The sequence below is a fragment of the Lepisma saccharinum genome, chromosome 2 (genome assembly GCF_977018435.1).
Source record: "Lepisma saccharinum chromosome 2, izLepSacc3.1, whole genome shotgun sequence".
Taxonomy (NCBI): domain Eukaryota; kingdom Metazoa; phylum Arthropoda; class Insecta; order Zygentoma; family Lepismatidae; genus Lepisma; species Lepisma saccharinum.
In genome coordinates, this window is record NC_139230.1 from 91,943,993 (window position 1) to 91,968,978 (window position 24,986).

At 35.8% G+C, this 24,986-nt stretch overlaps 1 protein-coding gene across 2 annotated transcripts in view; it reads right to left on the bottom strand.

Moving 5' to 3' along the window:
• Nucleotides 1-10,162: 10,162 nt before the first annotated feature.
• The window catches only part of LOC145984092 (exocyst complex component 3-like), a 164,549-nt gene continuing 149,725 nt past the window's right edge, over nucleotides 10,163-24,986 (bottom strand). For both annotated transcript variants that reach the window (XM_083117498.1, XM_083117497.1), the window contains exons 11-12: nucleotides 13,905-14,057; nucleotides 10,163-11,129 (exon numbers count right to left, since the gene is read on the bottom strand). In XM_083117498.1, coding sequence (XP_082973624.1) covers nucleotides 10,494-11,129; nucleotides 13,905-14,057 — 789 coding nt within the window. In that variant the 3' untranslated portion in view covers nucleotides 10,163-10,493. The remainder of the gene's footprint in view (nucleotides 11,130-13,904; nucleotides 14,058-24,986) is intronic.

Consider the following 24,986-nt stretch of genomic DNA (forward strand, 5'->3'; position numbering starts at 1 on the left):
TGTCCACATAAATTGAAATACATAAGATAATATTCTAAGAATCCGAAATCTCGTTGTCCATTATAGACTCTTTCCCCCCTAATGATATTGCAATCAGCCTAAGAATACAAAAAAATATGGAGAGAAAAAAAAATGAAAGTTGACAATTGGTAGTGTGTAACTATATGCATATGCACCTAACATTAAATAACATAAAAATGAAAACTTAATTGCAATTTATATTCCAAATGTTGCCAGATGAAGAAATATCGTTCCGAACGGACATAAGGTTGCATGTTCTTTTGTATCCTTGAAGTCGATAGCCTGAGTTGAAAGAATGCTCTGTCGGCAGTTTATTCAGTTCCCCGACTAATGTGGAATGTGAGATATATGCTGTTTAATTTGCAACGTGTTAGTTACTTCATGTCAAGAGAGAATTTTGCTCCTACCGATGTAGGTAGATATCGTTGCCGCAAGAAACGAATAGAATGCCTAACTTGCATATTTTCTTCAGTTGTTCGGTCTTTCTGAATGTAACTCAAGTTTCCCCATTGCTTAAGGAGGAAGGACATTTCCGTTGCACCCCGGTTGAACTTTATCCTTTTGCTGACAACAGATAATTTACCATGAAGACGTTCGAAGCTGATTTGCGATATCGTTTTCAGAATGTGAAATACATGTGAGAGAAATTTTATGGTAGTGGGATTTTACAATACGGGAAAATATCTTAGGAAGTACTCTAAGCAACTTGATTATAACATTCAATAATTGTAGAGTGATATTTGGAATGAAACATCCCAAATTAGATGGATCAATGTAATGTACGTGTTTAATGAAAGATACTTTACTTCTTCAAGACTGTCGTACATATCAAAGAACTCAATATGTTTACTATTCTCTTCGTTATTATTATTATCTATATTATAATTCTTATTATCGCAATTCTTATTTAGTTATTATTGATCTGTAACTTGTTTAATTGAATAATTTACTGGCTGTATGCCTAGTCAGCTCTTATTGTAACTGTTCTCTTTATTTAACGTTATTTAAATCTTATAAAACTGATAATCTCATATTTCTGTCATTTATTTAGTTATTAAAATTATAAATGTAATTAACTTAAATTTAACAATTGAAATATTAAAATATGTACTTGTTTAAAGCCCTATTTTGACTAACCACGCTAAATCATAGAGAATTTTAATTCTCATTTTTCCTTACCGAATGTGTTTAACACATTTTATTCATAAAAAAATACTAAAGTCTATTATCGACTTACACTATTTATCTTTTGTAGTTCACAAAAGATTATTTCCATCAGTTCTCTGCAGGCCTACAAAAATCTGAGGAAAATTCCTTGCGCGCAATTTATATTCATCACCATTCCCTTTGTTCACTATCCGTGAATACAATAATATTAATTATTATTATTATTTTGCGCGTTACTGTACTTGTTGTTCATTATTATGAAACCTCGATGTCTACGTGTTGTAACTAATGATTTTAGTGTGGTAATAACTAGTTTTACACTTCCGTGCAATTATTAAGGGATAAACAATAATATTTCACATAATTTTAGTGTTTGTTCGTTTAAAAAAAATATTTGCAAAATGTAAAATTTATTTAGTGCATCAGAGTACTGAAAAGAAAGTTACGTACAGGGTAAAAGGTATGTTCTCACTCATTCACTCCTGACTGTTCCTGTTCTTCAGTCTCATCCTCACCATTTACATTCTCATCGCCGCTACCGTGTTCCGAAGCGTAGTATTTCTTCAATCTCTGGACCGAAATTGAGTCTACGATTGTCTGTCCTCGTTTTGTCTTATATTCCACTTTGTACACATTGGGATTTTCCTTTGCTATAATTTTACAAGGTCCTTTAAATACTCCCGAGAAGCATTTAGCGGTGTGTACACGATGACTGCCATCGTATACTAGAACCAATTCTCCTGGCGTAAATTCAATGGACTGATGACGTTTATCGTAGTACTTTTTTGCTTGTCGGTGGCGTTTCTGTAAAGACTCATAAGCTGCTGCTCGTGCTTTTTCGAGAATCTTGAATCTCATCTCGTTGTTTACATTCACACTGGGCGTTAAATGTAGTCCGCTCTCCCAGACTAATCTAGGCGTAAATCCATGAAGAAGAAAAAATGGACTGTTCTTCAAATTCTCCTGGTAATTAACATTGTACGACCACACTGCCGATTGCAAGTATAAAAGCCAGTCTGTGTGTTTTGAGTTCACGAAGTTTTTCATAAGTCCCTGTAAAATAGCATGTGATCGTTCCAATAATCCAATTAAATTGTGATTAGCTGCTGGAGCGAATTTCAGATGGATTCCACATTTCTCCGATAGTTCTTTAAATAAACTAGCTGTGAATGAAGTACCTCTGTCTGTATCTAAATGAGACGGACATCCGTAGTGTAAAATTACATTTTCAAAAAGGAAGTTAGCTGCTGTCTCACTTGAAGTATCTGCTACTGATTGAGCAATTAAAAATCGAGTACCATGATCGATTGCACTTAATATATATTTATGGCGAAGCAAACCACTTGGTGGATACGGTCCGCTAAAATCTAAAGCGATTCTATCGAATGGTTTCTGTGAGTTGAACGTTAATAGTTCTCCATATGGCGCTCCTTTTATGCGCTTATTCTGCTGACAAATTACACACTCCTTGACCATTTTCTGAATATGGTTCTTCATGAATGGAAAGTAAATCCTATCCAACGCATTCTTGTATGTTTTAGTGAAGCCATAATGTGCTCCTCCAGCTGGTAAACTATGCAATGTCTCAATAACAGTGTTGCGAAGTGACTTCGGTATGCATAATAATTTTTTAGTCGTAGCCCCCAGTTTATGTTGTCTATAAAGAAGTCCATTTTCCATAACGTAATAGCAAGCTTGCCTCTGCAGGGAGGGGTTAGGTGGGTTGTTGCCCCCCTCGTCTTCTTTTCCTTCCAAAATATTAATGATATTTCCAAAAAAAGAATCCTCTCGTTGGTGTATAGCAACATCAATTGTCTCATCTAACAATAACAATGTACGTGGCTCTGGAAGCTCCTCGTCTTCTCCCTGTGGATCATGTTCTGTTTCTCTGCTGATAGCATCCGCCATATTTTGTGTAGTTTTGCAGTGAATTGGCGTAAAATCGAACTCGGCCATCAACGTGTACCATCTAAATAATTTGTTTGAAAGTTGCGTTGAGGAGCGAATGAATGTGATTGCTTGGTTGTCGGTAAATAATTCGAAATGTCTCCCAAGTAAAAAGAATCTGAATGACTTAAATGCGTATATGATTGCCAACAATTCTTGCTCGATGGTTGAAAGTCGAGTTTCATGGTCTTTTAAAACTCTACTGCAATAGGAAATAGGCTGAAAATCACCGTTCGCATTCGGTTGTAAAATCACTGCGCCAATAGCCTTACTGCTTGCATCCGTATATACCCTTACTTCTTTGGATGGATCATAGGCCATTAATACAGGAGCTGTAAGTAAAGCTTCTTTTAACCTCTCAAACGCAGTTTGCTGTTCTTCCCCCCAGAGAAATTTCTTCTTTTTTCCTATCAATTTTTGCAAGGGAAGTGCCATCTCGGAATATGATTTTAAAAACTTCCTGACATAAGATGTTAATCCGAGAAATGTGCGAACTTGTTTCACAGTTGTCGGTGTCTTATATTTCTTGATAGAATCAATGATTTTGTCATTGATCCGATAGCCAAATTTTGAAATTTTATGTCCTAAAGCAATGATCTCAGTGTAGCCGAAGTGACATTTTTCTATTGCAAGTTTCAATCCCGCGGCCTGTAAACATTGTAACATTTTCTCCAGAGTTACGATCATTTCTTCAAAGGTATTTCCAAAGCAAAACAAATCGTCCACATAATGGGCAAAGTGATTGGGATCCAAATTTGAGCAAGCCAGGTGAATGCAACGAGTCATCGCACTTGATGAACTGACGTGGCCCTGTGGCACGACGTTCATTTGATACTGTGACATTCCTGGTATTGTAAATGCTGTATATTTTTTACTGTCCTCGGTGAGAGGAATATTAAAGAATCCGCTCTTCAAGTCTGCCGTACAGTAGTATTTCTTGCCCCCCATATTGTATAATATTTCATTGATGTTATTCACACCCAGAGCGTCAAATACAGACGAAACATTCAATCTGCGATAATCCTGGCATAATCTATAACCCCCCTTTGCCTTCTTTACAAGGATAACTGGAGAGTTAAAGGGTGATTTTGTAGGAGAAATAACACCTTGCTTTAATAAAGTCTCAATCTGATCTTTAATTTCATCACGAAGGTGAACTGGAATCGGATAGGATTTTAAGTGAAATTCTGTGTCATCTTTTAGTTGAATTCTATGTTTATAATTCGTGGCTCTACCTATATCATCCTTTGACCACGCAAAAACATGTGGATATTTCATTAAAACAGCCAAAAGTTGCTCCTTTTGCTGGGGTTCTAAATTCGGATTCACATCAAACCGACTAGGGTCCGCCCGTGCGTCACTGACGTTCCCTGACTCTTCCGTCGCGAAAACCTGTGCCTGTTCACCAATTTCATCCTTATTCTCATCATTAGTGTTACTCATGATTGGCCTATCCCATGTTTCAGCTTTCCCGATAATAGTGCCTTTCTTAATTGTAACATTATAATTTAAAGGATTTGTGATCCAAATGAGATTCGAATCCGGATTAATAATTGCTCTGGCAACCATCAATCCCGTTTTCTCTTGAAACTGTAGGTCCGGTTCCAAGAGTGTTCTATCTTTGTGATATGAATTAGCCAATTTCAATGGAATGCACAAATGCGTCCTGGGTTTCACTTTTATCTTTTTAGCAGCTACAAATTCTGGTTGCAAAACATGCTGTAATAAATGGGAAACTTTGATTGACACGTCAAAAGCTTTCTTATTCTCATTTTTAATTTGGTTTCTTGGAGGTGTGCCGAATCTATGCAATGTAAGCTTATTTTCCTCAAAATCTAACTTAGCCTTTTGTCCCTTCAAGAAATCATTTCCTAATATGGTAACTTGATTAAAATCCTTAACGATTCTAAATGGATGAACAAATGTTTGGTTATGTATAGAAAATGGTAGCAACACAATTTCCTTAACCGTCAGTTGACTATTAGTGACCCCTCTAATCGCAGTATTTATATTAAATCGCTTGGCATTGACTGGTATGTTCTTATCTCCAGTTACCGAAATTTGACTTCCACTATCCAGGATAAACTGTCGAATTTCCCCATCTACTTTCACATTGATGTAAATCAGATCTTCAGAAGGAAAAGTAGATACCGTTAGAGTTTTCCCCATAGGTCCTACACCTAGGTCCCCGTCATATGCAGGTCTTACTCGTTTGAAATTGCTTCTGTTCTGACGAAAATGAGAATGATTTGTATTTACAACCTGATTAGTATGGTTATTTGGATCATCGCGCCCCTGTTGTTGCTCCAAAAATGTTCGCGGCGATGAAGATGAAAAATGCGAACGCTGAAATCGAGGGTTACCGCCATTACGCCATCGCCCCTTATGCGAACGTTGCGACTGTGTGTTGAGACTATTATTGTGGTTGTTATGCCAAGTATTTCTATTCTGAGTTCTATGATTACTATTATAATAATAGGTTCTCCTATTCTTTCTATCTCTATGTTCATATTCTCTAACTGGATATGAGAATGATGACTCAGTGAATGAACGTTTTTTCCGATGTTCTGCAAGTGCATTTACTTTAGCCTCAAGATTCTGAAATTGCAAAACTAAATCTGACTCATGAGACTGGAGTCCCGCGTTCGACTGTAATTGATCAAGGTCTTGTTGTAGTGCATTTAATCTTTCCTCGATCTCCCGATTAGCCTGAGAATAACTTATGTCAACATGACCATTGACCGTGCGCTGCAACGTGATAGCTTGCTGAGTCGGCATGTATGCTCGACTCGATTCAGAAAATGACAGAGCTTTCATTGTCTCGCATTCAGTTTCTAGAATTTTACGTTTTTGCACGAGATATTTGAATTGTTCAACATGTTTCAGGTCTCGTAACATTTCATGCACTGAATCATATTCCCTGTTATAAACTTCTTTCATAAAGTTAGGTTGTAAACCCCCGCTTATTTGCTTAATTTGTTCACTAATGTCCATGGCAGGATCTAATTTTAATAACAATAACTGTTTTTCTCTCACATATTTTGAAACAGGTTCATTTTCCTGATGGAAGCGTAATCTGATTTGTTCCTCTAATTGAAAAGTATCCCCCGGTTCCGTAAATTCTTCCACTATTTTAGTTTTTAAAGTTACAAAATCTATATCCTGTGCTTCCTGAGTTCGACTCCAAGTATTGAACCATTCCAATGCTGAATCAGCCAAAAATGCCGGTAGCATTTGCCTTTTCTTTGAGTCATTCCACTCATTAAGAATAGCTAAACTTTCAAATTTGTCAATGAATTTTAATACATCCTCGTGAATGTTACCTTGAAACTGGATAGTTTCGAGAATGTTGGGGTGAATAAATCTAGATTGCGCCATGATTTTATGATTAGCCTATGCGCAGGAAAAATGCTTGATTAGCTTAAAATTAGCACTAAGTTGCTTGTTTTCTTTTCTCATCCCCCGTGGCTTTGACAGGACATTATCAGCAATTCAATTGTTTACTCTCCCGGAATTTTGATAAGTTAGGTTCAACAATCGCGTAACAGAGTGACGACAGTACCGAACACATCTTTAAAATATTTAACCAAGCTTTATGCAACATCCTAATGTTAATTCTCATCTTTTCACAAGCCAATCGCCGAATAACCTAGTTAAAACTCTACTCTTATTTGTTTGCGCCTTACCGCGTAGCATATTGCTAGGCCTACCTTTTGCTTTCTTTTCTTGATCTTTGGTAACAATTGATAATTAACACAACGTGAAGCGCTAACAAGTGAAAATTCCGGCGCCATATCGCACGTACGTAATTTGAAAAGCTAGAAGGCTCTATTATTTTCATCATATTTCGGGATGAAATAGATGAAAATCGCAGTATTTCACGTACTGCAGTGTTTTCGCATCGCATTTGCAAAAATGGATGAGAAGCCCTAAGCAGCCTCCACCACGTAACGCAACTCCCATGCTGCGTTTGGGATCGAACCTAGAACCTCTAGATTTAATTGGGTGATGTAGCTATTCCTCATTCATCTCTCAGATGGTTATCACTCGCTTGGCCTAAATGTGATAAATGCAAGAGGTTACCTTTTAAAGGAATGGCAATAGAAATTAGCTTAGATTAAATATGGGTTATATACTCTCCATGACTGAACTGATATGGATTGGTTAAGGAAAGGATATTACTTGCCTTACAAATATATGGAGATTGTTGCTAGCTTGTCCTCTCAACTATCACTTGTCTCTTGTCACACACCATCGTCCAATAGTCGTTCCCCACTTTGCTCCTCTCTCACAATCCGTAGTCCTTACTCTCTCTCGTATTCTCGCCAACTGATCACACCTCCTGACAATTCCAACACTCATGCCACATACGCCTTCCAAGTCAATCACCCGACCTTTGCCTGGTTACTTATTCAGCATTCCTTTCTCTGATACCTGCTATGCTAAGACTTTATACTTCTTGCCCAATACCTTGGGTACGATACGGTATGAAATACAACTCGAAGAAACTTACAAAATATTTTTAAAATGTTCAAATCTCAATATGTTTCTCCTACTTTTACGAGATATACATAAAAAAATTGCTGACCCAACGTAAAAGGAACCGAATGTTGTCACTTTCCAATATCGTTATTTTGACAACTCTTAACATTTCATATGGGTGCTGCATTGGTCTCTACATACAAATAATTTGCATTCAGAACAACGTACTGTAATTTTATTCTTCTGATTTCAGGCAAATTCATGGCTGGTGTGCTATGATTTAAGGTAGGAAACGTTCCTGCACACGGTACTGAGTGCCACCAAAGGGGGAACCGGTCACTTCAGAGGCGTGTAAGCAACATAAAGAATACCAGAAAAAAGGCACGAACACCTCTATGTTTTCGTGGGAATAGTGTAGATAAGTTACCTAGTGCTTTCCCGACCAATATTGCACTGGTAAGGAAAATAAAACAAAGTTATAAAAAAGGCAGCACTCAGGGTTAAAATACTTGAAAAGCATTGCTGAATGAACATATTGTTTCAATTAGCTTGAAAAGAATGAGATATTTTAGTTTTTCTTCTACGCCTATGCACTCTGAAAAGCAGAGCATGCCATAGTGTCAGTTTTGAAGAAAGTAATAAGAGAAGTAAAATAATAATAATAATATTAAAAAAAACTGAAGAACTTCACTGGGAAAATACATCCAAGGAACTCACATTTGCAAGCAAAGTGCATTTAAAGGAAAAAGAAGAAAAGGGATTGAAACTGGTGTATAAATATTACTTAATGACTTAAAAATCAATAGTTTATCTTGAAAGCAATTTGGCAGGAAGTCTATTTCCCTGGCATTTAACATTTATTGTGCATACATGTATTTTAATGATACTTTCTGCTAATTATGATTGTCATCATCATTGTTGTTGTTAATATAAAAAATTAAACTCCATGGCACAACCCCCCTCTAAGCAGTTTTTTTACATTGGATGATGAATCAAGTCTCAATGCCACTGTTCTCTGGATTTTGAGACCACAGCCTGCTACTTCTTCGTTTCAAATAGCTCATCACCAGGAATTGAACCCAGGGCCCCTCTCATTATTATTTAATCTATATTTGGGAATGTATTCTAGTACTCAAAGTGTCTCACTTAGTTTTACTGTGCTCCAAAGCATTTAGTTTAATAGGTCGTATAAACTATACTTCTTTCATTATTTTTGTATAGAAATCTAGGTAATCAACCTCATATCAAGCCTGCATTAAATTTTCCTTAAGATTGTTAATCTTATACATTTGTTAGGATTTAACATTCTGGATAACCATGCAGTGGACTGCACAATGAACATTAACAGTACATTACATGATCACAAATATGCTAGATGAGGCAAAAGAAAGAAGTCAACTGTAGAAAACGTTTCTCCTGTGCAGGTGTAACAAGATTTTAAAACCCTTTGCTTTAGAAATTGCTGTGGGAAATAGTGATGAAAGCTCGGAGACCCAATATAAATTTCACATTTTGAAGTAAAAACTAATAATAATAATAATAAAAATCTTTTAATTCAGATGTGGGTTCTTTTTCTATGCTTTAGTAGGAAGTTATGAGTTACTTAACACAATTATAGCTTATTAAAAAAAAAAAAAAAACAATTTTTACTAAAAGTCTCAACCCTGCCTTGGTATACGTGTCGAGTGCAGCGCTCACTCTGGGATATAATTGTAAGTTTTTCGGGCCCAGATAATGATATCACTTTCTGGTCTTGTGTAGCTGTCTTTCATAATGTCTGTGGCCAGATGATACCAGTTATAGGTTGTGGTATAATGATAGGAACATGGATCACTCTCCTTATGAAGATGAACTTATTTTTACGTTTTCTTTTCTTCAATATATTGGTCAGGTTGAAACTACGAAGTAGAATGTATACATCTCTTGTCAACAAAGTAATATATTATTGAATGTATTACTAATGTCTTGCAAATTAGTAAACATCAAAAGTAAATTCATAATAAAATTGTAAACATTGTTGTTTTTTCCTGATAATTCGTGTCTCATAATAGGTAATCAGTAATATTGCAATACAAGAATATAATTTTCTTATTATACAAAAATATAAGATAAATTTTAACTTATAAGTGATCTGTATTTGGCAATACATATTTATAAACAATTTTTAACATGATGAATGTAAAAAGATATTACAAAAAATTACAAAACACAATAAAATTCATGTGTGAGTGCAACGCTCACCATATACCTACCAACCACGTTACTCTAGAAGATGTATACCAACGAATAGTTATATATAAGTGCAAAATATTGTATGAAAATTCCTTTTTCAGAAAACGCCAGTTTGGAAGCCGACAATTAGAACTACTCAATTTAGAGTGTCATTTCTTTAGCAGTATGTTGTCCCATTTAGTTGTTTAGAGGACTGTTAATTTTCCCCCCCTTAAAAAGAAAAATTCTTGGCATTCTGGATCACTGTGCAACGCAGAGGAAAAACATATTGTAATGAAAGAAAAATCATGGTGAACAACAATGGTACTAAGAGTAACAGGTATAATTAATATATATTTCTCCATTAGTACAGTTTACAACAAAATTATAACGAAATTAAAATTGCTATTTTACTGCAAGTTCTCACTCCCTATAATGTAATAGGTAGCATAACAATGACAATAGGTTACTATTTACAATTCAAACAACATAATATGCATGTAAACCAACAAGATAATTATATTACAACTGCATTACATCAGAAGCAGTGGAATATGTCAAAATAAAATACTACAAGAATCTATAAAAAATTTAAAGGTAAAGAATACTTGATCATATGTGCCTATAACCATTCATGCACTATCAAATTCAAGGTGAAAATGTATTTAACAAATCTGTGAAAATATACTCTTTGGAATCGGTTGTCTTTGCCTTGTCTTGTTAGTCTGTAGAATGTACATTACTTTGTCTCTTGCCTCCGAGCGGGAAATATCACCTCTAAGATTCAATAACTGAATCAGGTGATCTTGTGTAACGTCAGGATATTTATCAACTAAGCTGTGTAAGTCCAATGACAAAATCTCAGAATCTTCACTTTTGAACACTTCAGCTAAAGCAATAATAATGTCAAATGGTGAATCAAACTTGGCAACATTTGGAGCAATTCTCAAGAATAATGACTTGATTTGTTTAGCTTCCTTTATTATTTTGAGAGCAGCTTCACGTCTTTCTTCATAATTTTTAAAAGATGGCTTCTCTAATGCTTTGAATGGATTTTTCTTCTGAAGCATAGCTGAAATATATTTCCTTGCAACCAGATTTTGAGCTTCTGAAATAACATAGTCAAAGTTCCGCACTCGAAGATGGCTGTAGTCTTGAAAGTAGTCCTCCAATGTGACACAAATTGTATCCACTGGAATAGTGCTTGTTGTCCACTTCGTTGTAAGCAGATCTTGAAAATGAGGCTCCAAATCTAAAAATGCTTCCTCCAATAGATATTTAGCAGCTTCATCTCTCAGTTGCTTCAAAAACAAAAAAAAAAAGTTTTACTAACTATCTTCAAATAGATACAAGGAGTTCTCTACGAAACTAGTTTTTGTTAATGTTCTCTTAATTTGGGTGGGTAATGCCACCATCTTCATTGGAACTTGGTGTACTGTTGCTCGGCGTGCTTCTGTTATTTTTGGTTTGTCAAATGTTGCTAGGTGCACTGTCCTCGTCTGCTTGACTGTGCTTGCATCGTCTGCTGCTCCTTGGTGGGAAGTTATACCAAAATTAAGTGCAGGCAGCAAGATGACAACAGCACACCTAGCGGCATTTGATAAACCAAAAACAACAGAAACACAATGATCAACAGTGTTCCAATGAGGATGGTGGCAGTGGCTACCCAAATTAATAGAATAACAAAAAACTAGTTTCACAGAGAAGTGAGTACAACAACTCACTCTACATATTTACTACCATGTCTCTCATTTCCCAAAATATCAATGTCTTCAAATATTTCAAACAGGAATGTACAAATAAAACATTTTAACTGATAATCAAATGAGAATTGATACACATTTCCTGATACCAAAACCCAATACTATACTAACATATTATAACTGGCATGAAATGTTGATATGCATGACTGTGAATCAGAAATTCCTCATTGATTTGATGTGAACAGAAAAAGATGAGAAAATGTAAATTCCATAGTAATTTTTTCTTGAAGGTGTGCATTGTTTGTTACTGCCACCAATACTGTTACAGTGGAACCAAAATTTCATGTTACCACATCATACACTCAATTCAATCTTGATGGTCTCAATGAAGGAAAATTTTACAAAATTTTCAAAGATTTTATATTTTCTTGCACTTTATGTGTTTTCACCCGGGTCCTCTGAAAAAGGTAAAATCAAGGTTCCACTTAATTACATAAGGCTTCATAAGGGAATTTGAAATGCCACTTGATAAAACTACAACTGAGCCAATACCACTTTGACATACAGATTCCCACAGATTCTTGTAAACAAACAATGAAAGAAGTTTAAATTTTATAACTTTTTAAAATATAATTGGAACTACCACATCAATCTACTTAAGTCTTGCTTTAAAATATTTCTAACTTCACATAAGATCACTGTTGCATCGCAACTGTTGCCAAAGTAATGCATAATTTCCAGGATATTTAGACTTTGTCAAAGTGTCATGTGGCATTTTTTTGAAGAGTCGCAAAGTTCTGAAAAGAATTGGCTGGTATCAGCGTTTACATTTGAACCAATACTTTTGAATACCAAAACTACTGGTATCAGCCGATACTGATAACAGCAGCATCAGTACTGGCTCAGCCCTATTTAAAACTTTTATTTTTTTTATGTATTGAATATAAAGTATTAGTAAATGCAAATTTATTTACACAGTGAAGTGTGGACCATTTAAGTTGATAATCTGAAATATCTCACAAACAAAGCATTTTTGAAAGGAATGTCTCAAATAAAAGGTAATTGACTTTGTGTTTACTAGGGGGACATTTTCAATGTAATTTGAAGGTCACTGAAATTTTTTAAACAGGAACCTAACTTTTTTGGTTTCATATTTTTATCCCTCTTACACAAATGAACAACTCTTTCATTCTCCTATTCAGCACATGGTTTCACAGATATCTGACAGTAAAACATGATTAACATAAATTTTATAAGCATCGAAACTTTTATTCCAAAAACAAAAAAAAATTAAGTTTGGAACTCTGCATTACAATGAGGGCCTCCCTGAAAGTGTGGTGGCTTACAATGTTGTGGATCCGATTGCTGTAGGAGGCACATTGCAGTGGTTCGGATCCTATTTTAGACAGGTGACCAATATAACGATGGCAGTACTTGGAGAGAAACTGCACTGGCATACATTGACTTCATAACACTGATTTGGAACCACTATGAAGACAACTTAAATAGACCACCTGATACAGAGGTATGACTGTTTGCTACAACCATCCATCATCCTTTCTACTTCCAGCCACCTTTTAGTTGTTTTCATTTAGCCTACTATTGTAATGGTCCCACAGATCCTCACAATATGATTATAATATTTACTACAATTTAGACAATTCACTTTCTATTACACGTTGAAAATTTGTAAAGTAATTGCTTTTGTACAATGTAAAAAAAAAAAAAAGGTAAAGTGTTCCCCTGTGCATAGCACCACGCCATGAAGGCGTATAGGGGGTGCGGGGGTAACGCCCCACACTTTCTTGATCCGGTCGTGAGTGGGGGTGATGTGATCAGCATCACGCCCCTGACCGCCTTTACCCCCCCAGGGTTTCCCCCAGGTACCCATGTTATTCGATGCTGGGTAGGCGCCGGGGCCGCTTCCACCGTTAGAAAAGTTCCCGGATTTGAACCGGCCGGGGATCGAACCCGGGACAATGTACAATGTTGCAAACTTAATTTATTTCGTTTTTGGAATACAAATGTTGATGCTTATTTAATAGTATAATTTAAGTTATCAATTTTTACTTTGAAATACATATCTGTGAAACTACACGCTGAATAGAAAAATGGTTTATACAAAAGTTGTTTATTTTTTACGTGGAATAAGAATATTAAACACAAAAATTAGGTTTACATTTAAAAAATCAGAGTTTCCTTCAAATAACCTTGAAAATATCTGCCTACTAAAAGATGCATAATAGTGTTCACTTTCCCCCTTAAAGTCGATTAATTTTTATTTTAAATATTTCTCTCTAAAATTCTTAATTTGTAAGATATTTTACACTATCAACTTAAATTGTCCACCCTGTACATACAGATAAAACATACCTGGAATGTGTTCAAAAGTGCTTCGAATTTATGCCCTGCTTCATTATCATGTAACCCTGGTCTCCAATAATGTTGCTTCATTTGTTGTGCTAGCTCTACAAAACGTAAGCAGTTATTGACAATAGTTATCATGTAATGTGTGAAGTATGGCACCTGAAAAGTAATCAAACCCACATATAAACATATTTGCAAGGATTCACCTACATTTAAATGACAACATGTTTAAGAAATTAATTTCTGGTGGAAAGTCAACCCATTTAACCTTCAGCAGAAGGGACCTCTTTATACAAGGATGTGCTGAAAAGTAATGCCTCCTATTTTTTGTTACGGTGTAAACGCATTTTGGATTTTGAACAAACATGCATTGTACTCATCAAACTTTCTCGCTTCTCCATTGAAGGTCTCTATTGTCAGGGAGTGCTGAACTACAGTGAGCAAAATGGCAGCATGTAACCATACTATGTCGGTGCATCTGAAGCAGCATGCAGTGATAGAGTATCTAACTGCAGGAAATGTACCCCCAATTGACATTTATCAGAGAATGAAGGCTTATTATGGGGATAATGTGTAGACGTTAGTACTGTGCAATGTTTGATTGGCTGATTGATTGATTTGCTTTATTTTACTTTGTGTTTTATGCCACTTTTGGCTAATTTGCAAAGATGAGTGATGAAATTGATGAATGGACACTCACAAACATCCATGCCCAGGGCAGGATTCGAACCTTGGACCCTTGGCATCGTAGTGCAATGTGCTAACCACTCTGCCACAGGGGCCGGCACTGTGCGATGTTGAGCTGTTCTAGCTGATAATGAAAAAATCAGCCAAAGAACTCTCAACGTGTGCTAGAGGCACATATTTTTGGTAAATAAAAAAGCAAAATGTCGGTACAAAAACTGAGTCAATTTCAGGTTCAAAAGCGGTAAATAATATAAAATATCGGTGTTATAGCGGTGAAAAAATGGATGAAAAGTGCTATATAAAAAGACATATTGGTTTTAAAATTGTGAATATAATCCTAAATTTGATTTGAAAACTACATTTATTCTACAGAATTAATATTTCACTTCTAATAGCACATTTATGTAGTTATCAGAGTATTAAATTTATTTCTGTGTAAAGGAGTCCATTTTTGCTTCGCCAATATTAACAGCAGAATTAATCAATTTTCCGGGAATTGCATAACTCTCAGGATAATTCAGACCTCAGAAGGTGTCGCGTCGGTGAATAAACCCTGAATTTCATGTTTCAGAGTTAATTTCGCTTTTTGCAGCTCATTTCGCATTATTTCGTGACAAAATATGGTCACAAAATGCATCTCACATCTTTCAATAACATAAAAAATTAACACTACAATGTGTTTTTTTCAAATTTAGTTTTCTCGTCAAAAACTAAATATGCATGCCCCTATGCATTGCATAACCCAGGCAAAGCTTGTATTCAAGTGTGGCATATCACGAGAGTGAGTGCAGGTGATAATCGCAGATCTGCGATACTGAAATCATTGTGCATGGTTGGTGCCTCGGAAGCTCACTCCTGGCATGAAACAGAAGAGAATGGACATTAGCAGTTATAAACAGTGATCAAACAAGCAATAAAAGTTGAAAAAATATTTGGGGGGGTTAGTTTTAAAAAATATTTTTTTCAAGATTCTTCCCAAAAATTCTTAAAGAAGTAATACTTGCTCAAAAGATGATCTTTGTGGTATGTAAAATTAAGTACAGTATCTAGGTTACATAGTGTCCACTTGGGGATAGTTGTGATATTAGTTCTTTGCTCTTGAATAATACATTTTAATTATTTTTAAAATGATAGCTTATGGGAGAAATTTCAACTATACTTAGCATATTCTTGTTAAACAACGCACAAAACACATGAACAGTATATGAAGACACTTTAAAAATTTCAGTGTCTCGTATCATGTTGTTCATGTGTTCATGTGTTTGTGTGTTGTTTAACAAGAATGTTGCCGATATGTGACATAATAAATTTAACTTTGCTTTTTTTTGTGAGGATGAGTGATGATATGGTGAATTTGATGAAGCAACAATCACAAAGAACACCCATGCCCAAGCTGGGATTACCTGGGAGCCCTGGCATCGTAGCACACTGTGCTAACCACCCTGCCATATTTTTTTCTTTACCTCATATACTTAGCGCAATTCAAGGTGCATGGTAGGGCTACATTTTTGTTTATTGTGGGGGTTGAATGGGCTCTCTAAAAAGGTTATTCTTTTCTATCTTCTAATTGCACCTGTATTCAGATTGAATGTCAACATTTTACTTCCTAGGAAAGCCCCCGCAATTGCATACAAAATAAAACAAACTTCAACTATCTACAACAAATACTTCTTTCTAAAGGGTGTTTTTCTAAGAGTGATAGAACTTTCGATAGGGATAGCTGTCATTTGTTTTGTTATGATGACATGTTGTTTTGTCATTTCATATCAGTGAGTATTGGCAAATGATCATGGAAAGACTGACGCTGCAACAACGTTTACAAATTGTGGAAATATATTTCCAAAATCAATGTTCTGTTCGCCAAACGTATAGAGCACTTCGGATATATCGGTGCTGTCAGTGAATTGGCCTCACTCGATCATGGGACCTAACGCAACTGGATTATTTTCTTTGGGATATCTAAAGTCTCTGGTTTATGCTGATAAACCAGCAACAATTGACGCTTTGGAAGCCAACATAACTCATGTCATTAACGACATATGTCCCCAATTACTTGAAAAAGTGGTTCAAAATTGGACTGATCGAATCCAGTTCATCACAGCTAGTCGTGATGGACATATGCCGGAAATTATTTTCAAAAAATAAATGTCAGAAAGTTATCTTTCAAATAAAAATACAATTGGCTTCAAGCTTATTTTTTTATGGGTTTTATTTCAATTCGAAGTTCTATCACTCTAAAAAAAAACACCCTATACAATTAAAAAAAAATCTGACCATTGGAAAAGCCCGCACTTTAAGATTCAGAGAGATTAAAAAATAAGAACAGCTTTCGACAAACACAACATACTCTGGTTGTTATTCAAGTATGCCATACCTTCATATGTACATATATATGAACAACAAAGACAACTGAAATGTCATCTCTATTTTTGAAGAAATTATGTAGTAATTGCTATCCTGAACCATTGAAATGCCAGTTGGTACTATCTGTCCAGAAAGTAAATGCTCGGTTGATGGTGGCGTTGCAAAGAAAACTTGAAATATGAAAAATTTTAAGGTCAAATGTGTGACTGAACACATCATTCCCACCTGACGTTTCTTGAAACTAAGATATTCTCTTTTCTTGGAGTTGCGTCCCAATATTGTATTCCATATATACTCCATGGGTGGCAGAAGGTAAACAACTGTAATGAATTGAAAAATATCTGAAAGAAAATAAGCGAGAAGAAATACGCTTCGCCAGTGGTGAAACAACTAAAAAACTTATATGATAAGTAAATTATCACCTACCAATAGAAGTGATAGTTCAGTGGTTAGTGTTATGGCTTCACACTCTGAAGGATGAGTGTTCGAGCCCGGTTTGAGAAAAATATTTTTTTTTTTAGTTGCCAATGAGGCTCCAACATGTGTGTGTTCGAATCCGCATTTAGACAGTGAATTTTTTTCTTTTATTGTGTAACCATAGAAGTGCATACCACATGCATTTTAAATCCATGATTTCACCTGCTAATTTCGAAAAGCACCTTAGTTTTCCCTTCTTAACAAAGACTTTTTTACATTTGCGGACCAAACATAGAGCTGTCAGATCATACCTACTTTTACTGTGACTATAAATTACATGCTTCTACATTGTAAATATAAAATGATTTAGAGTTTGTTGACATGAGTTTGCATTGTCACTTACAAATATGTTTAATTTAATCTGTATCTAAAGGGAGATTATTCTGGAATCCTAGAATATGGATGAGTCAGACGTTTATACTTTTGCACAGCATATGGATACTACAAATGTAAATCGAGACGATACTGATTGGCCAAAATACAATGTGCTAAAGGTAGTCTTCAGAACATTATTTTTGCTATTCTTATATTTAAATAACCCATGGCTCAACAGCCCTCGAAAGAGGCTGGACATATCTCCCGGCTGCCAGTCTCCCTCCCACAATCCTACCTAGAGGTGTGCAGTTCTTCAATCCGTAATGTGGTTACGTGGAGTCAACACGTCGAACCTCCAGCCGTTGTAGAAGATTTTCGAGACCAGGTTACGCTACTCACTCGTAGCTCCCAAATTTTCTCACCGGTCCTATAAACAGGTACAGAACCCAGAGACTGAACCTAGGCAGACTCGAACCCACACTGTCCTGCAGTCGGAGCCCAAAGCACAGTGCCTTAGACCACACGGCCACGGAGGACTTTTCTTACATTTAGCTACAGATTTTACAACATAATTATAATGCTAAGATCTGGACTACTTCGGTCGACTACATAACCTAATACGTTCTTAGCTACTATATTTTTTTGTTTTTATAATCAAAATTTTATTCATAAATCAACCAATTTTTTCAATAACAGTTTGAACTTTTGACGTGGTTGCTAAGAATTTCCACATTAACATTCCACTGTTTCTTGATCTTGTGTGATATGCAAAGCAAGAACTGTATGTCTCGTTCACATGCCTTTCCAGATTTTGCAAGAGATTTAATATGAAGTAGTTACTCTCAAAACAATTACATTTTTATTAAAAATAACAGTTGTGCCAAAATGTAATTAATTCCATCCTAGGTATACACTATTTGGCACTGCACTGTAAAGAAAAGTTCTGCCTTTGATGAGAAGCAAACCCAAGACCATTGGTATGGCCTCAATGTGTAGCCTCCATGATATGACGATGATATATCATGTGGTTTCAAAAACGAAACCTCTGTGCGGTGGTGAGATGAGTAATTTTGAAAGCAAGGGATATGTTTGTGTAAAGAGGGATGGTAGGGGGGGAGGTGATGAAGTTCTCCCAGTTTTTAAAGAACGTTTGTATATAGTTAGGGACTGGTGAGTGCAGTGATACAATTTTTCAAGGTCTGAACAACATAAACCATTTAATATTTTAATAGAAACTGAAGGAATATAAATGGCAAACTTCAAGAAACATCACTTTATGAAATGACAGCGTAACACAGGGTTACTAACAATTTCAACATTAACGTTTGCATCTGTGTATAGATTTAGAGGCAAGATTTAATAGCATAGCTACATTAGTAAACAAATGATGCACTAAGCAAATAATATAGTTCCATAAATTTCATGCAAACACTAGTTTTGAATAATACACTGCTTATTGCTTGTATTATTACATTATCTCATTTTATGGTTTCAATTTTATTAAAGTACGTAGTTTTGTATTGAGAAGTTTCAAAACTATTTGCAATTTGTATTAAAAAGTAAAAACCGATGTCATCAAATACGCAATAAATATTTCTCAGACTTACATTAATTGGCATTCTATCGTTTAAAAAAGTGTTGTAGGGGAGAATTGAACCAGGGACCCTTCGTGTGGTGAGCAGGTATCATAGTGACTGGACCACACCGTCCTTCTTGATCTAACGCTTGTATGCTCCTATCCATGTGTTGGACCATATTGCACTATTCTATCTGCTATTCATAGAAAGTATTTCAAACAGAATATTACAATTAAATTGGTGTTTTTCGAAGCTACAAGACATTATGTTTTCTTGTTAACTCTAAATATTGAAAACAAAATAATTTAGAGTTCGGTCACAGACAGGATAGCCCATGTCATGTATGATTCAACAGTCTACCTACAGAAGACTGTGAGCTGACCATGCACAGTTCTACGATTAGCAAACATCATGTTCTCTACCTGAGACCACAATTCACAAGTCAACGCATAGGTTCTCTCAGCATTATGACGTCATCCTTGGTTGATTTGCAGCGATGTGCCCAAGAATTTGTAAAGGAGGTATAAGGATTGTAAAGGCTTCTATTTTTTTAAAACATACAACTCTTATTTTACCTCACAGTTGGGCTACAAAGGGTTTAGATTTTCACCAATACCTCTTTGTTTACCCTATTGCTTCCTGCAGGAAGTAATTTAGTATTGGAGAAGCTACATGGAAAAAAACATCCTAAGTGATGCCGACGAGTAATTAGATTTATCAGAAGAAGAGTTGTCATATATTTTCCCTCTTATAAATGTCCAAAATCAATAATTCTACTAAATAAAAAAGTAGGTTCTACAAAAGGTTTGAACCTGCGATCTTCAGACAACTGGGCCAGCTCTTTACCACTTTCCTACTTTCACTCGACCAAACCAAGTTTAAATTTTATCTTAAGAGTCATCAGCAATCTTGCAAACTTTGTTAACATACCTGCTGTTTTACACTAGTTTATTTTTACAAACTGGAATAGACTTGAGGTCTGCCACTCAGAACTAGACTTCTGGGGTAACTTATTCTCTCCTGTCTACTCTAATGTGACAAATCTCATGTATCGTAAATGCGAAGTGGCATTGTCACCCGTTGCAAATAATTTCTCATACCGTTAGTTCCAGCTTTGGCCACATCCCCCAAGCATTTACTTTCTGGACAGATAGTACATATTTTATATTGTACATAGATACACACTTCCAGCCATCCACCAAAGATTACGTTTGGAATTTTCCAGCTGTTAGTCAATGAAATTAGGACCTATTTGGTGAATTGTATTTCTTTTGTTGCTTAATATTTTATTTATAATTTCATATCCAAATTAATTCAAAATTAGACCTAAGTGGATATGGTGTTCACCCAGGGAATAAAAGTAGCTGGAATATTGTGCTGATTACATCACCTCTACACACTATGGCTGAGATCAAGAATGTGTAGTTACTTATCCACTATGTACTGTTATAGTACAATGTAAAATACAGAAAATAGCTTTTCCTCTTACTTCAGAATATTTATTGTAAATGTGATGGAAACAAAGCATCTAGCAGATCACAACCATTAGTTTTAACAAACATTAAACTTGTTTTGTTTTTGCCATTTTTTTAAGTTCAGACTAAAATAGTACAGTTCAAGAAAAAATTGTAATTATACGAGGGACATTCATAAAGTAATAACTATTGCCAAGAAAGAATACAGAGAAACACATGAGATTTTGTGAACTCCACCCAGAGTGACAACTTGTGGATGCCGTTGTTGTAGAAGTCCTGTGTCTGGTTGTCCAGGAAGTAATTTACCACAGAAATGATGTCATCATCCTTATTGAAATACCTCCCATGCAGGGGCTTCTTCAGTTCTGGAAAGAGGGAAGAAGTTGCTCCATGCAAGGTCTGAGAATATGGAGGGTGAGGGAGAATTTCAAAACCCAAAGTGGCTGCATGAGTCACAGTCTCCTGAGCAGAAGACTTGCAGAAGTTGTGGACAAGCTGTACTTCTTTTGTCAACATTCCAGGACGTTACTTCTTTATTGCATTGCAAGTGATTTTCCAGGTATTTGTACTAATGTCAACCATTTTTTCAGTGGGAAATTTGAAATTCTGCATGCTTCTAAATGAAATTTTATATTTCCGGAATTAAGAATGATACCTCGTTTTGTTCAGTATACTTTGGGCTATAATGCTGATGGGGAATTTCTTTTCCCCATTATCAGTTAGAAGAAGAAAGGGAAAGTAACTATCTTATTTTACATGAAATTTGAAATTCATCGGACCTGATCTCCAAAAGGTACCCGCATAATGCCTGGTATGTTTGCCATTGAAGTGGAAAAATTTACGCACTTATTGCTAATGCATGTGATAGGCCTACTTTACAGATTCACCAAAATGAATAAAACAAAAGCACTTTCCATTTTACTTCAAAACATTTGTGTCCCCCATTCTACAATACTGTTCACTAATCTGGAACATGGCTGCCCATTCTCATACCTCCAACATCGACAGTGTTTTCAGCTTTTTCCTACATCGTTCAATATAGAGTGCTTGCCCTGAGACACCTGTCTATGAAAGATCTGCTTGTAAATCTGCACATTAATACTCCAGAAACTCATAAGATACGTTGCAGATATGAAATTTCTATAGATCATAAATGGAAACTTAAGATGCAACATCCCACTCCACGAACTCTCACGCAGAGTGCCAAGACATAAAACATGGAGCAAGGAAACTTTCCACACTACAATTCCTAGGCTCTCACTCATACAACGTACACTATTCCGTAGGCTACCGAATCAGTTCAATATCATCTCAAACCAAATATAGATATTCAGTTCATATTTATCTTTTATCACCAACACAGAAAAAAATGTACATAAGTAATGCTTTTGTCAAACTGATCTGTTTACCTTGGTACTGTTTTGGCTTGTTTATTTTTGTTTATTTTATGTTATCCTTTTTTTTGTGTCTTTAATCTTAAGTAGACCCAGTGTCCGGGTACTGGGCCTTCATTTGGAGCTCGAACCATCATTTGGAGCTCGATCGCCTTAATGGATTTCTCTTGTAAGGCATGTGTTGCCAACTTCTTACCCGAAAAAATCACCAAGATTATGACGCTTGTTGTAGCTTTTTATGATATACATTTTGAGGGCAGAGTTGACAACACTGTGGGTTTACTGTAGCCTTTTATGAGGGGGGTTTATTGCCCTCTGTTTACATCTGGCAACACTACCGTAGATTTTTTGATAGTGTTGTTAATTTATTGGGTTTTTTCACTGTAAATTTTCATCAAAGGACCTGAGGGGTCCATGTATTTTTTTATGTCTGGCAATACTGTTGGGGGGCCTAGTGTTGGCGACACTGTGGGTTTTTACTGTAGCCTTTTATGAGGGGTACCTATTGCCTTCTGTTTACATCTGGCAATTTTATTGGATGTTCCTTTTTTTTTTTGAGGCTCGAAATTATTATTTGAGGCTTGAAATCATCATTTGATGCTCGTCGGTGTTGCCTACCCACTCTACAAAAATTCTACTATATCGTAACAATATGATTTTTCACTGGCTAAGCTAACCTACAAATAGGAATTGGCGGCACTGACTTATAAACCAACTGGGTCCTCTTGGCATGTTTTTTCATGATGTGTTGCTAGGCTATTGAGCATCTTGGCGTATACAATGTATATATTTTTGAGGGGGAGGGGTTATAGCTTTTTACGCTGTACGAATACTGGAAGCTTGACAGTGACAACCAACAGAGTAGGTAACACTAGTTTCTGACAGTGAATTTAAAATAAAATATTAAACAAAATACATGAGTAAGCACTGTGATTACAAATAATACCAGTGTTATGCCCCCCAACTCCAACTGGACAACTGGGGAAAATAATTGTACAACAATTTGTACCTAATTGTACAATACTTGTACCTAATTGAGAGAGCCTTCCCGTAACTTACCTCATGTACAATTTATATGATTTTACAACTGTGAAAAGAAAGCATATGTGTTCTGTATGCACACATTCATTCTTATTTTTCGAAGTTGAATGGAAGCACATGTTTTTTTACGCTCTCGTAATACTGACCTTGCCCCAGTGATTTTAAATTGCTTCCATCCGGTTTTTTTTTCTGTGTTATTTCCGCATGCACGCAACATTCGCTTTCAATAGTTTAATGAAATACAGAAGGAGTGTTAGTTTAGCAGGTTTTGAGTTTACAATTTATTAAATTAAACAATAATTTATGTAAGATTATACTTGTACTTACCGAACACAAAATAATAAAAAGCACATGTGAATCTTTGCGTGTGTTCAATGTTATATGACGACTGAGTAAAAAAATAATATTGACTCCCCGAAAGATAAAAGTTCCTGGTTCGACATCAGATGCATGCAAATTTTATGTTTTGCTCTCCAAAATCTTGATTTTTATGTTTGTGCTATTTGTCATACAGCAGAGGAGAAGAGGGGAGAGGGAGGGGAGGGGGTACTATTAGCGCCATCTATTAGCAAACAATAGAAATAAAAAGTAGCGTCAAACTTTTTCAACACCCAAAAATTTTAAACGTCCTCGCCTAGTAATACGATCTAGCTGAAGATGTTTGAAGGAGTACTCTTAGTCGACGAAGCTAATTGCTAGGGCCCATATATTGCTAAAATGTTCTTTGATTTGCATATTTCTCATACCGCCATATGTTGTTCTAGTTGACTTCTTCCAAAAAAATGCTAATTAGCGAGAGTTAATTAAGCAAGGCAAGTAAAAGAAGCAAATAGGACAATATGTGCCGGCGTGAGAATATGTAAAAATTCGATTCAGAGGTGGATCGAATTAAAATTGGGGGATATTTTGCATTTTTTCCCTATAATGTACAAAACATTTACCGTACATAATCTTTTCCATTTACAACAGTATAAAATAAGAGGAATGTGTGACAATATCCATATTAATTAGGAAGGTATGTTGTATGCTAGGTTAGCTAATTGTGTCTTCACTGTATAGAGGAAAGATGGAAAAAGAGAGCTCTACAAAAACTAACGCTCTTAACAATATTGTACGCCCCGTGAAAATTACATATAAATAAGGCATAAGCGTATTATCTGCTTTCATGTCAGATTTTCCCGACCTGTGAGCTGTAGTGTTTAGGTGACAAGCGACGCGCTCAAATATAATACCGTTGACAATATTGTACGCCCCGTGAAAATTATATATAAATAAGGCATAAGCGTATTATCTGCTTTCATGTCAGATTTTCCCGACCTGTGAGCTGTAGTGTTTAGGTGACAAGCGACGCGCTCAAATATAATACCGTTGACAATATTGTACGCCCCGTGAAAATTATATATAAATAAGGCATAAGCGTATTATCTGCTTTCATGTCAGATTTTCCCGACCTGTGAGCTGTAGTGTTTAGGTGACAAGCGACGCGCTCAAATATAATACCGTTGACAATATTGTACGCCCCGTGAAAATTATATATAAATAAGGCATAAGCGTATTATCTGCTTTCATGTCAGATTTTCCCGACCTGTGAGCTGTAGTGTTTAGGTGACAAGCGACGCGCTAAAATATAATACCGTTGACAATATTGAACGCCCCGTGAAAATTACATATAAATAAGGCATAAGCGTATTATCTGCTTTCATGTCAGATTTTCCCGACCTGTGAGCTGTAGTGTTTAGGTGACAAGCGACACGCTCA